This window comes from Gekko japonicus, unplaced genomic scaffold, assembly GCF_001447785.1.
Source record: "Gekko japonicus isolate JY-2015 unplaced genomic scaffold, Gekko_japonicus_V1.1 scaffold1315, whole genome shotgun sequence".
In the NCBI taxonomy this organism is placed as follows: domain Eukaryota; kingdom Metazoa; phylum Chordata; class Lepidosauria; order Squamata; family Gekkonidae; genus Gekko; species Gekko japonicus.
In genome coordinates, this window is record NW_015170927.1 from 75,108 (window position 1) to 89,483 (window position 14,376).

Here is a 14,376-nt window from a genome sequence, read left to right on the forward strand (position 1 = left end):
CCAAAACCTTGAATCTGACTTGGTACTCCATTGGAAGCCATTGTAGCTGGTGCAGCACAGGTTGAATGTGTATCCAAGACTGTGCCCAAACTCCTGATGGTTTGCGCCGGTGTCAATGACGCCCCATCAAGAGTGAAAAGTTTGTGTCCTAACTCTGAAGCCCCTCCACCACAGAACCTCCGTCTTTGTTGGATTCAGTCTCAGCTGGCTCTTTTTTTAACTATCCCACCACGGCGCCCAAACCTGTGGCCAGGTTATGCAAGGTGGTATCTGGGTGGCCGTCCATTAACAGGTATAACTGGGTGTCATCAGCGTACTAATGACACCCCAGCATGAAACTCTGTACTAGCTGGGCAAGGGGGCGCATAGGGATGTTAAATAACATCAGGGAGAAAATTGCCCCCTGAGGAAGCCCACATATTAAGGCGCACCTAGTTGAAACCCTCTCCTCCAGTGCCACCCTCTGTCCCCGGCCAAGGAGAAATGAGGAAAGCCACTTCAAGGCTACCCCATGGACTCCCATGTCAAATGCTGCTGTGAGATCAAGTAACAACAGCAGTACTGACCCGCCTCGATCCAGCTGTCTCCGGAGATCGTCTGTCAGGGCGACCAACACCATCCCGTGGCCAGGGTGGAAGTCGGACTGGAATGGATCCAGTGCCAGTGTTTCATCCAGGAAACTCTGGAGCGACTCGGCTACTGCTCTCTCAGTTGCCTCACCCAGAAATGATAAGTTTGAGACTGGGTGGTAATTGGAGGGATCAGTAGGATCCAAGGATATTTTTTTTCAAGAGCAGTACCACCACAGCTTCTTTCAAACCCATTTGGGTCTGTCAAAATATTCCGGATTCTCTCCACTCCAAACATGTGAGTTGAGTGATTCATAGAAAATATCTGTTCTTTGAGACAGCTCGCATGCTTTAATCAGAATGCACATATTTTCAGTTCCTTTCGGCTTTGCTTATACTGGTCTTATCCTTTGGGGCATAAAGGTTATAACCAAGGAACAAAATAGACTAGTAGTTCCTTGAACGCTGTCCCTAACAGGATATTAGGGTGCCACATAACAGTCTAGTCTAGCTGAACAAAATTTAGCCCCATGGACAATAGGCTATTAGAAAGTAATATAGATTAAAGTCTAAACCCTGTACAAACTGAATTGTATGCCATATATTTGGGTAATGTTTTTGCCTTCTGATTCTCCAAATTTCTTTATTAAATTCCTGGAAGTGTCAGCTAATTGCTGGCAGAGAGTAAAGTGATTTTTTTTCAAGCAGAGGTGCAGATTCTTTATGGCTTGCCTGTTAATTTCAATTTGTAATCCAAAATACCAGCCTGAAGTGTACCTTGAATCTTAGTCACAGCTGTCAATCTTTATGAATAGTTTTTATGTAAATTAAAAACATCAGTGTTTGGCAGGGAACACACCTTGATAACTTTGCCCCTGTTGCATTTGCTAATTCAGTCACACTAGCATTTTTGTTAAGTTACAGTACTGTAAAAGTCCTGAGACAATGAAATGGCTAATGTATGGTAATATTTTATTTATTTATGTACCTGTATGCCATCTTGCAGCGGTTGACATATGTATATATAACTTCATCAACCCGAGTAGTACTTTATCATTAGGTGCAAATGGGAGTGTGAAGGCCAAGAACTATAAATCTGTTTTGCAAATACAACTGACTTAAAATTAAAAATAACTACATTAAACAATTAAAAATGTCAGGAGCAATTAAAAACAAGACAGCAAAACAAAAGTCTTGATTTCCACAGGCTTGGGTAAACAGGAAAGGTTTATCTGGGTACCTCAAAGATGGTGTCAGGCAATTATCCCTCGTGGAAAGATTAGTGGGATGTAACCACAGAATACACTCTATTTCTTCCTGATTTGCATCTGACTTCTGAAGGTGGAGCTATCTGGAGAAGGATTATCTCAAGTGACTGATAGGAGAGAAGGCAGTCTTTCAGATACCTTGAGGCCAGATAAGTTATGCTTTGAAAGTCAGCACTAGCACTTTGGATTGTGCCCTGGAACAGACTGAAAGCATCAGTTAAATGTGTTCATTATTGCAGGTCTCCATAAGCAGTCTGGCCACTGCAGTTTGGACCAACTGCAGTTCAGGACATTTTTCAAAGGCAGCATCTACATGTCATCAGTTAAGTAATCTATTTTGGATGTAACTTAAATTATGGATAACCACAAGAAGATCCAGACACCACTTGTGCATTCATGAGTAAACAGTATAAGCCTGTTCTCCAAGGCCAAGCATATCCCTCTCCTGCATGATCTGAAAATCTGCACACTGTCTCCAACTGGAGGGCCTATATAGTGCCATGGTTGGACTAGGAGGATTGGGAAAACCCAGGTTGCAAGCCCAGGGCTTAGTAAGAAGAGGTCTTACGGAGAGATACGAAACATACCAACAAATCGCATTTTGGAATAAAACAACAGGCCACAGGATTTATTGATTACAGAGACCAAGGAGCATTGGGGAAGCATGGATCCTGGAAAATCAAGTGACCCACCTGTCATTCAGTTAAAACATCCCACAGTCCACCTGCTGGGGAAATATCTGGGAGTGACAAATATTAGTGGTATCACAGGGGCAGCAGCTGCTGAGTGGTACCATTTGATACCCGGGTATCACCCCCAGGTTGGGCATACTGCGTGGTGGCTCAGACCCCTCGAGACCATAAGGGAGTCCCCAAAGGGGGGAGGTGGACTGGCAGGCCTGTCTTCCCCAAAAGGATCCAACCAGATGTGTAAAACTGCCAGCTTTGACAGTTCAAGTATACATACACAGATACCCAGAAAAAGGGGAGGGTGAGTGGGGATATGAGAAAAACCCACGCTGCTTGGAGCCACTAGGCTGTACAGTTTAAATAGAACTGGGTGTGCTCTATGACACCCCTGCATAGAGCCCACCAAAACTTTCTGCACTAGACCAGGCTGGCTCTTAGATGACATGGTGCCAGTCAGCATGGTAGCATGGTGGGTCACTCTTTTGCCGACCATTGGGCAAAGAGCAGGAAAGCCTCCTCCAGACCCCACCTAAGTCCATGCTGCAATCCAGCCCTTTCAGGTAAGTCTCTCTCGGCCGTGTTTGAAATCACTGCTTAGCCATGAAGTTCACTGAGTGACTTTGCTCTACTCTCAGTCTAATGACTGGAGTGCAGTGCCTCCTACTCCAGTGTCAATGGTATTGTCAATGGTATTGAATTTAGTCAATGGTATTGAAAGGCAATGAGAAGTCCAGAAGAACAAAGATGAATGACCCCCAGTTGTCAGTGTCCTGGTATAGTTTATTCAGCAGGGTAATCAAGGCAGTTTCAGTTCCAAAACTAAGAATACGTGCTAATTGAAATTGGCTCAGATAATTCATATCATCCAGGAATATCCAGAGATAGTCTACTGTCAAGCAGTCAAGCATTTTGGCCAAAAAAGCACCACTGACTGACAGTTCAGGTTCCTAATATTGCTGGGGGAAGTTCTTTAGGAATGGTTTCATAGTACCTCCTTGAAGACATTTGTAAGTATTCCTTTGCTCAATGACGAAATCACTCCTGGACCCAGTGTGCTGTTTCCCCTCAGATAGCTCTTCAGCTAAGGTGGATAAACACAAAGCACACATATCATGTAATTCACCCTGTCACCGTCTTCAGAACATGGCAACCGAAAGGGATCCATATACTAGGTTCAACCTGGAGCTATGTCAGAGCAGGTTTGAGTGATTTTATCTGAAAAAAATCTCAGTTAGCCTGTGGCAACGGGCAGCCTAAGGTTCAGCATGATAGCTGGCACTCAGTGTTCAAGAGCCACCACCTCTCTGGAAAACATTACTAGGAAATAGTTGCTTGAAAACTTTTCTTTGCTGCCTTCACCACCATCCCCAACCCAGAGAAGGCCTTCAAATGGGTTCAGCTGGATTCATCTGCTTGAGTTCTAGGCTCCTTCAACATGGAAATTTTTGCTCCATTTTGGTGGCCAAAGCAGTACAATCATCCACTTCCCATGTGTGTCCCCTGCCACTGCATTGCTCTGATTATCTTTTGGAAATTTCACACTGAAAGCATGTTTGTATGCTGTATGGACAGAAAAGTAAACATTTTCTCACACCCTACCTAGTTGGCACCATTTTCCATGCCTCATCCCCTCTACAGCTGCCATTGTTCCTACCACTGCAGGGCTTTTAAAACCTTTTTTGGAATTGGCAATTGACATTCAGTTATACTGATATAAAGTCTATTCCTTTCTGTTGTAGAGATATGTTTCCCCCCTTATATCTCTACAATGAAAGGTGTGAGAAACTGACTTTACTTTTTGCACCTTACCCTTTAGGCATAAAATCACTATTCTGTTTCTACCTCAACTACAGCTTTCCAGCGTGAGTTTATGCACTGATTTGAAATTACCTAGTTTTTGAGTTTAAAAATGAACCTAAGAACTTAATCCCCCGCATATCGTAGCAGTTCCTAATTATTCTTTTGACACTCACTTGAGGGATTTAAAAAATGGGGAATAATACTTCTGAAGAATTTAATGGTGCTCTTGCATAGTGAATATAGTTATCTCCAATTGTCAAATTACATAGTAAGAGTGAAGGAACAGAGCAGGCAATTCAGGTACAATATATAGAACATTTTTCTGTGTAGGTGCAGGCCAAATAACTCAAAACCTTTCAGATGTTGAATGATGAGGATGATGTATTCGGTGAAGGTTTGATTTGAACCAGATTTAACACTTGGTTGCCAGAGATGATACCTGAAAGTTTTAAAAGAAATGTAGAGTATCAGACCATTGCCCAACTCCAGGATTCTTAGGGTTTGGAATAAAAGTTTCAAGACCAGAGGCTGCTGCTTCCACTTGGGATTGATTGAAACTCTGTACCAGCACTGAATGCAGAACCCCAGCTCAGATTGGACTTCTGGAATCAAACAGCAAGACTTTGCTGTGCCCCAAGATGACCAACTGAACAGAATGCACAATACTAATTTGTGCAGAATGCCAGCCCTTCACAATATAGATACAGAGATGATGATGAAGAAAAGGAAGGTTAACTACACTTGCAGTAGGCAAGAGTTTAAGGTTGTAATGCGGGCTCAGTGCAGTTGTATATGCAAAAATAATACTGGTCCTTTTGTCTGTATAATAGGGTTCTGGTGATCAGTTGCTCAGAGCGTATCAAGGTTTTATCCTTAGCTTTTCTGTTACCAACCTATACTTCTGTGGAAGCATTGAGAACTGGACGGTATAATGGTCTAAATTGGCCCATTTTTCCTAGTAAGCCTGGTGTTATAAAGTAGGTCCCCCCCCCCTTAATAGAATGTTAGACTGCTCCTCTCTTGTATACTAAAAAAGTGGTGGTCCTGAAAGACATTATCCAAGTGTACATTATACTGCATTATCAGTTGTGTTATATAACAACCTAAAGTTTTATTTCTGCATAATTACAAAGAGACACTTGGAACAGCTGTTCTATTTTTTGCATTTCTGGCAGCTTGAAGTTCTAATGGTTACTTGCAGCATTCAGTATGAAAGAGCTTGATTTAATTTTTGCATTATCAGTTGCTTAGCAACTGATGAGGGGGAAATTAGGTGCACTTACTTCTGATTATTAAGTCTCTTCCCCCCCCCTGAAAAACACACGCTTGTATCCAATTGTGGTTTCACAAATTGTTAGTGTAAGTAGCATTTCAAATTTGGTAAAACAGCTTTATTAACAACTATCTTCTGCAGAAAGTTACCATGTATGAATATCTTTGCTTTCTGTCATAGTAGCAATGCCGGTGATCAGCAATTGGCAACCTATAGCCCATAAGGTGATCATGGAAGGGCAACGTTTTGCTGCCACATATTTGCATTCTCTCCATCTTGCAAGACCATGTAAATAGTTAAATTCCTCAAGGCAGCACAGTACTTGTTCTGGGAACAGGGTTGCCAGGCACTGCCTGTCAACTAGTGGGAGTTTGGGGGGGGTATACATGGGGGGAGCAGCTGGGTGACTGCATGATGTCGCGTCCAGGGCTACCTTAAAAGTTAGCACCATTTCCCGTGCCTCATTTCTACTTATCTGTAGAAATTGCTGGAAACTGTCGTAAAACCATAGAGCAGTTGACAATTCATAAAGTGGATGGACATCACTTTTGAGTTTCCCCAGCAGGAGAGGCCATGGGAAACAGGAGCTGAGGGAGGGGGGAAATGACCTGTCCCAGCGGACACCCGAGAACCCTTTCTCGGAACAAAGAATGAAAAGGCAAAACTGGGAAAACATATATCTTTCGATAGGCCAGGCAATATTGGTAGTTTCCTCTCTTGCGCTCTGAAAAGCATTCTGCTGAATTGGCTACTGTCATCCCTGTTGCTGGCAGTAGTGATGTTGTTGCTATGAAAGAAGGTAGAGCGACAACTACTCTGAACAATTGGCACACTCTAGTGTAGACACTAGCTTATTGCCCCATCATTTCAACCCAATGGAATACAGAGCTTTCTGGGGCATATTTGATGGTCGGCCTACCTCAGTCTCATGTTATTTGTTCACATAAATATAGTGAGACTACTTCCAAGGGGAACTACTTCCAAGGTGGCTGACAGCCTCCACTAAAACAGGTTAAAAAATAAAAAAACCCAGAAACCTGAAAACAGATGAAATCAGCCATGAAATCTCTGTGAGGAGGGAGTTGGCACTACAACACAGAAGACCTTGTCTGCTGCTCACTCACCTTGCCTCTGAAAGGGGGAGAGCACACAGTGGAGCACTGCTGAGGTTGGTCTTACCCGTTGAACAGACTGGTTCTTTCTTCAATACATATGTGTAATGCTTTTCTGCTGCTCTATTCAAGACAGTTTATCATTCACATTAACACCTACAAATATGATGCATACAGCACAAAAGGAAAGGGAGAATGAAATGGAAGAAAGGAAGAATATTTAGTTAACTTGGACCTCTTTCATAATGACCTGATGGAATGATTTCCATGGAGGTGGTTTGAGGTAGGGTTCCAAGCAAACTGATTTGGGGAGGGGTCATTGTCTTATCTCTCCTTTACAATATGGGTGTTGGTCTTTCCGGTGCCTGGGTCTCAGATTGGTTAGGGCTCGTATGTAAAAATCAGGACTTGACTGAAAGCAGTTTGACAGCCAGTATAGGTCTTTGAAAGCTGGTGAAATATGATCCTTGTATATTGTACCAGGTTTCAGTCTCAGTATTATGTTTTGAGTCTGGAGTCTTCCCAATGGTTTTCAAAGACAGCACCTTCTAGGCTGCATTTCAGTAAGTGTCTCACCTGAGTTCCTTCAGAGCACTATGTGTCTCAAAGAAGGGCCATGGTGTACCGACTGAAAGCTCACCAAGGACGTCCTGTCATACAGAGGAGACGTGTCTCTCCATCCGAAGGCACAAATGTAATTGAACAACCAAGGTGCAAACTTGTTTTAAGGGTGAGAATAATCCTATACTGGATAGGCTGAATCTGCCTGAGTGGCTCTGTTGATATGCAGCAGCAGGAGAAATGGAACTGAGCATCGGCATGCTCATGAGCCCTCACTCCAGTCCCTAAGAGAGTGTCTCTGGAATCATCTTGGTGTAGAACACAATAGTGTTGTTCTTGAAAAGTTGTACTATGTGCATTAACTTACTTCTACTCTGCTTTTCTCCCCAGTAGAAACTAAAAGTGGCTTGCAACGTTGATCTCCCCTCCTCCTTTTCATCCTCATAACAAGCACCCTGTGAGCTAGGTTAGGCTGAGAGAGGGTGACTAGCTGAAGGTCACCAAGTGAACTTCCATGGCAGAAAGAGTCTGTGAAGCTGTTCTCCCACACGCTGGTCTGACACTCTGGCCGCTACACTGTGTTGACTCTCAGAGCTAAATTAGATGTGATGGTATTCCTCGGTTGGACCCTGGGACGCTGCCATCACTTTGAAGCCTAACATGGGCAATTTAATAAAGCCACAAGCACTTAATCCTGATCTGGCCCACAGTGCAGTGGGACCAGGTTCTCTTGCGTCCCCCCCCCCTTTCAAGTGCTGAAATGTCCTTCCCTCCCCGGTGTTTTTAAATTACCCATGTTAGGCTGGAAAATGGCAGGCACCTCAGTCATCTGACGTTAGTACTTACTTGTGCAGCTGTTCTTCTTTTTTTCCTTGGACGCATATGTACCTTTATTCCAGCTGCTTGGAAAAGCAACATTGTTGTTATATTTACTTTACCTATATCCCCTCTTATAAAGGGAGACCAAAGTAACTAGTTAAGCAGTATATAAGTCCAAGCAATCATGAGCATAACCCCCAACTTCACAACGTGCATTGCAATTCACTCTTAAGGAAGAAAGCTCTTTGACAGCCGATAACCCAGTTATAATAAACGTTATGGCTTGTTGTTACATTGCAGCCACAAAAGTTGACGTGGTTCAAGTAATGACTCGTGAGTGGGATGCAAAGAATAGTGAACAGAGCATTCGATCCTGCAGTGGGTTTTTGTTCCACCTCTCCTTTTCCTGTTGCATCCCCTTAAAATGGCTATTCCTGGGGGTTATGTGACCCTTAGAATGTGGCATAGGGGCCTGCAATGTACAGATGATCAGTGGAAAACATTATCTAACCCCCTTTTAAGGGCAGACGTTCCTTCCTTTTGGCAGAAGGGGGAGTTTAGATCCAAGTCCTTGTTTTCATTGGCTGGGAAAAGTTATTTCTGTTTGGTTTGACAAATGCTTATCATCTTTCAGTAGTTTAAAAATGAATGTATTTGTTACTTTTCCTGAGGGTACACAGCAGCATACCTTCCAGTTAAGACTTCAGAGACAATAATGGGAATTTCATCCCTGGTTGTGGCACCAGGGCCCTGGTCACACTGGCTGGATATTGCGGGGGGGAGGTGTGGCTGTTTGCCCCGGAGCGAACTACCGTGCGGCAGCCGGATCAGACGTCCCGCCCAACGTCCCGCCGACGTCCTGTGGTTGGGGGGAGGTGCCGATCATACCTCAGTTCTGTGGCGCAACAAAGAAGCGCCGCCACGGGGGTTGTGTTGTTTTTTTTAATCCAAGTGTTCGCATGCGCCATTGGGTGCTTGTGCGCACCTGTGGAGACTTGACGAAAAAAAAACTTTTCGCGACAGGACATGGGTGGGCGCCGGATGCCACGAGCTAACACCGGAAACGTGATCTGACGCCCGCCCTTGCCCCACGGTTTCCGGAAACTAGTACCTCAGAGGTACTAGTTTTTTACAGCGCATCTTCGGAGTGAAGCCTCGGGTGAGCCACAGGAGCTCTACGCTTCCCAGATGTGGCGGTGAGATCGCGCCCGGAAAATCCGCCTTTCTTCCGTCTCTCTAGCGTGCCTAATGCTCCGTGTGACCGGGGCCCAGGATGCCTTGTTAACTCCTGTCAATAAAGGTATTTTTTTGGGTGCTGAAGTGTCTGAAGCATTGTTTCAGCTTCAGTTCAGCAGCCCACAGTTGCATTCCTTGAAGATAATCCATTAAAAAGCCATCCAGCTGAAACACAGAAGTAACTTTACAAAGCTGTTGTTTAGGCTGGAAGGAATGGCACTCAGACATAGGTTAACAAATGTATAAACTCTCCCTTCTTTAGTGACTACTCTGGCTAGCATCTACACTGCGCCGCACCAGTTTAAAGTTAAGAAAAAGCTCACTTGCACGACAGCTATTAGCAGCTATGTAACACAGTACTGTTTTCTCTCTCTAGGCATCTCCTTACACCAGAGATGCAGAGAATTCTCCACAGAGAATCTCCTTTTTGTCAGAGTGTCTTGCAAAGATCTGTGAGATTTTGCCCCTCAGAACTTCTTCCTTCTTCCATTACTCAAATCCTGCATGTAGTGGTCTGTGAGGGTCTCTGCTAATTTGTTACAATTGAGATGCTCATGTTTTATAACCAATCACAATAGCCGGGGTGAGGGAAGGGTTTTACATTCTACCTGATGCATAAACACTCAGATTTTAGATTTGCTTTTACACGAGTGCTAGTGTTTATTTCTGATTAATCTTGGGAGTACTCTTGCTGACCAAGTACAAGATTTTATGGAGACTACCTCAAAAGTGCACCAATTTCATTAAGCACTTCCCCTTTCCAATAAAAGCGTACTATTATTGACCTGTAAAGACCACAGACTTTTACAGGAGTGAGAACCAGAGTCAGTCTTAAAGCAGACAAAGCTTCAGGTTGTTTATTAATTGAAATTCAGAGAATAATGTAAACAGGCTGAGAGATGTAAGGACGAAGATGTGTAAGGATAGCTACCGTTGCACTAAAAATTCGTGACATTGATAAATCCTACAGCATCTTCCACACCTAGTAACTGTGACAGACAGGAGGCTGTCCTGCCCCTAAGGGGAAAAATAGCCATTCAGCTGAGCCTGTGTAAGTGCTGCTCCAGTATCCAATCACCTTTCAGAAGAGGGTGGAATGCTGGTGAGAGTTCAAGTCTGCCTCAGGGAGAGTGCAGGGATAGTTTTGGGTCTGCCAAAGCAAAAGAGCAGACAGTTTGAAAGGTAGCTCTTCCTGGTAGTGTGACAGGGTGGTTTAACTCTACCTCTAGGAGAGGACAGAGTACCTGGTTGTTAGCCCTGTCTCTGGTAACAAGCAGACCTTGTACCATTTTAGTCTGAATCTTAGGAAAGGGCAGGCTGGAGTGAGGAGGGCACCTGACAACCCTGGACTGCATGGTCCTTTCCCAGCTGGCCCTGAGGTGTCTGTTCAGTATTGCAAAACCTGCTGTTCCCTAGGCTGCAGTATGGAAATCAGTATACAATGTAATTCCAGTAAAAAAGACTCCACTAGAACAGGACAGAGGACCATCATTTTGCCATAAATTTTAAGTTGATATTTTCCGCCCATCTGGCACCAGCAAAAAAAGGCTATGTTAAATTCACTCACAGAATATAATTTAATGTCACATTTATGATACGACTGAAAGTGCCTTCCTAAATTTTAAACCAGCACTCAGTATGAAACATAACATTATGGATAGTAATGGATTGCTAAACCAGTCTCTATTTTTGTTGTGAATCTTTGTAGATTGCCTCTTTAAGTTATGCCCCATGAACCGCTACTCTGCACAGAAGCAGTTCTGGAAAGCTGCAAAGCCAGGCGCAAACAGCACAACTGATGCAGTGCTGCTCAACAAACTGCATGTGAGTATGAAGGCTGTTTTTAAGCAGCAACCTATGACTCTCTAAAGCTATGCTTCACCGTGGACTGCGTAGAAAGCATATGGGTAAAGTGAGAAGGTGACTTTATACGTTGCATGACATTTTAAAAACAGTGGCTAGAGATAGGAGATCTGATCTGAGCACTGAGTTTTATGCCATGGATTCCTCGGATGAGCTTGTTTATTATCCCTCAGCCAAATGGAAAGAATAGCGCCCTACTCCAGAGTTGGAGCAACATCATGGCAAACCTCTTTTAAATTTACGAAGTGTTAAGTAAAAGCATAGGGAAAGTTGCCAGTTTGTTACCCAGAGGTCTGCTTTTGTACCTCATGCAGTGGAAGATAGAGTAGCTGCTTCTGCCCTTTCTTCCATCGATCCTGTTGTCTGTGCTTGAGAGCCAGTTTGGTGTAGTGGTTAAGAGTGTGCGGACTCTAATCTGGGAGAACTGGGTTTGATTCCCAACTCCTCCACATGCAGCTGCTGATGTGACCTAGGGTCAGTTACAAGTTCTTTCAGAGCTGTTCCCTCAGGAGCAGTTCTTGAGAGAGCTCTCTCAGTCCCACCTACCTCACAGGGTGTCTTTTGTGGAGAGGGGGCAGGAAAGGAGATTGTAAGCCACTCTGAGACTCTTTCAGGTAGTGAAGGTTATAAATCCAATCTCCTCCTCCTCCTCCTCCTTCCTGCAGGCTGTCCTACACATCTGGCATTTTCTTTCTCACAGCATATATGGAAGGGTGACAGGATTGTGGCATCTTTTATTAGCGGTGAAAAACAAATATCTTCATTATTTTTTTTAAAAGAGGATTTAACAACTGAAGGCGAAATACTTTTAAATTACTGTACCATTGTGATTTATAGTTGATTTAAATATATAACAAACTGTCACGTAAAGCCCGAAAAGTGAAGAAAACTCTGCTCCTACTTGGAGCAATTTCTTGAGCTCAGACAGCAGTACGTTTTGCATTTAGGATAGTTATCTTCATTGTGAGTCTGTTATTTTGGAAGATATTTGTTTCTATGTTTGTGACTTATAATAATTAACTTATAATAATGCCAGTTTTGAATCTTTTATGCATTTGTTTGATGCAATATAGTGTCAGATTTCAGTGTAAATACAACACCAAACCTATCAGTTTCGCTAGAGCAGATTAAATGTTCACTGTTAAGTCTCTCTGGGAAAGGAATGAACCATCATTAATCCACAGGGTCAGCAGTGTGTGTAATTGGCAAGTGTATTAATTTTATTCTTTATACTAGAAAAACTATCATTAGTGACCTGACTCTGTATTTTGAGTCAGCTACAAAATATTAAAACATTACTTTCAGTTAATACTTGTTCTCTCTCAGAACTCTTTCAGCCCCACCTACCTCACAGGGTGTCTCTTGTGGGGAGAGAAAGGGAAGGCGATTGTAAGCCACTCCAAGACTCATAGAATCATAGAATGTTAGGGTTGGAAGGGACCTTGCAGGTCATCTAGTCCAACCCCCTGCACTCTGCAGGAGCATAGCTGAAAGATAGCCCTACAACATACCCGAAAGATGGTCATCCAGCCTCCACTTGAAAACGTCCAGCAAAGAAGCATCCACCACCTCCTTCAGGTAGTGAAGAGCAGGGTATAAAACCAACTCTTTTTCTTCTTGTGAATCTTCCCTGTTGTTGTATCTAACAGCAGTTCACTCTGTGGAGCTGTGTTAAGGTAATTAGTAGCATCGAATACATTTTAAGATGGCCAGTATGTAGAACATTCTTCTTTTCCATTTTATACAAGATTCACAGAGTGGGGTACAGGAGGATTATTTTGTATTGCTTTCAATCAACAAGAATAAAAAACAAAATAAAAGGCACAGTCAGGAAACCTGATTTATTAACAATGCAAAACACAATCATCTGCAAAATCTCTCCTACAAACTATATTTATTTATTTATTTGCATTATTTATGGTCTGACTTTCTCATTTGGTCTCATGGTAGATTACACTATGTAAATCAGTGCAGTGAACAGAATAAGACATCTGATAAGCGAAGTAATAAGATTAGGATACAGAAATCTGAAAACAGAGCATAAATATTAGTCGTGATACGACAGTGCCAAAAGGTAGAATTACACAGATAGATAACAGTGTCGTGAGAGCTAGATAATACAGGCATGTTCCCTTTATCAAATCACCCTCTTGAACCATTGCTCATAATATAGTCCTGTAGCCTTCATAAAAATGCCCTGCTAAACAATTCTGTTTTACGTATCTCTCCTTATATATAAAAGAGTTTTTGTGTGAGTCCTCCACACGCCTCCCCAGGCCTTGGGTGCCTGATCTGTCGCTTGAAGGCTTGAGGGTTCAAGAACGACATGAGACACAGATCTGCAGAATCTGTCTGACCCGGACTGGGCTCAGCAGTGTTTTTTTAGCTCCCCCTTTTTCCTCCCCCCTGCCCTGTATAGTGAGAAACTACAAGCAGACTCTGAGCGAGAATAACAGGATGAGCTCTGCCCACAGCTCACCTCCTTATCTTTACCCGACTCTAGCCAAGTTTCTTCTCTCAGTGATCTCAGCAGCTGTTTACCGGTACCTTGCGCACTACTGCCCAATCTCCCTGTGGGAACATAGACTTCTGGGCATGCCTCCAGAGGTTTGCCATCCCCATAGTCACTCAGGAGGGGGGCCAATGCCCTGGCTGCATTGCCTCCCTCCGTCGCCTCCGTCCTGCCCACAGACCCGCTGGCTGGCGTCTCGCCCTCAGTCTCCAGGGAGCTGCCGGGCGGGATGGACGCTCTGGTGGCTGGACGCCTCTCAGTCAGGAGGGGGGGCAATCCCCTGGCTGCATTGCCTCCCTCCGTCGCCTCCGTCCTGCCCACAGACCCGCTGGCTGGCGTCTCGCCCTCAGTCTCCAGGGAGCTGCCGGGCGGGATGGACGCTCTGGTGGCTGGACGCCTCTGAGGCCTGCCACCCGGCCTGCGCCCTCACAGGCCCCCACTGGCCCACGGAGTGCTCCAGCCCACTCATGGAGCTGGGAAACACAGTGGCCAGCCAGCAGCCCGCACAGTGAGGCTGGCAGGGTAGGGGTGGTGGCAAGAGGAAGGGCGGGGCCTCCAATGCAGCGGCTGGCCAAGCCGGAGGGAGACCCGGGGGCCGCCTCCTGGCGGGCCCAAAAAACTTTGCTCCGCAGCCCTGCAACTCCCTGCACCCCATTCGCAGGGGTGCGGCATAG

The 14,376-nt window shown here is 44.4% G+C and overlaps 1 protein-coding gene across 2 annotated transcripts in view; it reads left to right on the forward strand.

The window, feature by feature from the left end:
* ITPR1 (inositol 1,4,5-trisphosphate receptor, type 1) overlaps positions 1 to 14,376 on the forward strand; it is a 323,113-nt gene that overhangs the window by 72,539 nt on the left and 236,198 nt on the right. For both annotated transcript variants that reach the window (XM_015418813.1, XM_015418814.1), the window contains exon 3: positions 11,036 to 11,151. In XM_015418813.1, the coding sequence (XP_015274299.1) occupies positions 11,036 to 11,151 (116 nt within the window). The remainder of the gene's footprint in view (positions 1 to 11,035; positions 11,152 to 14,376) is intronic.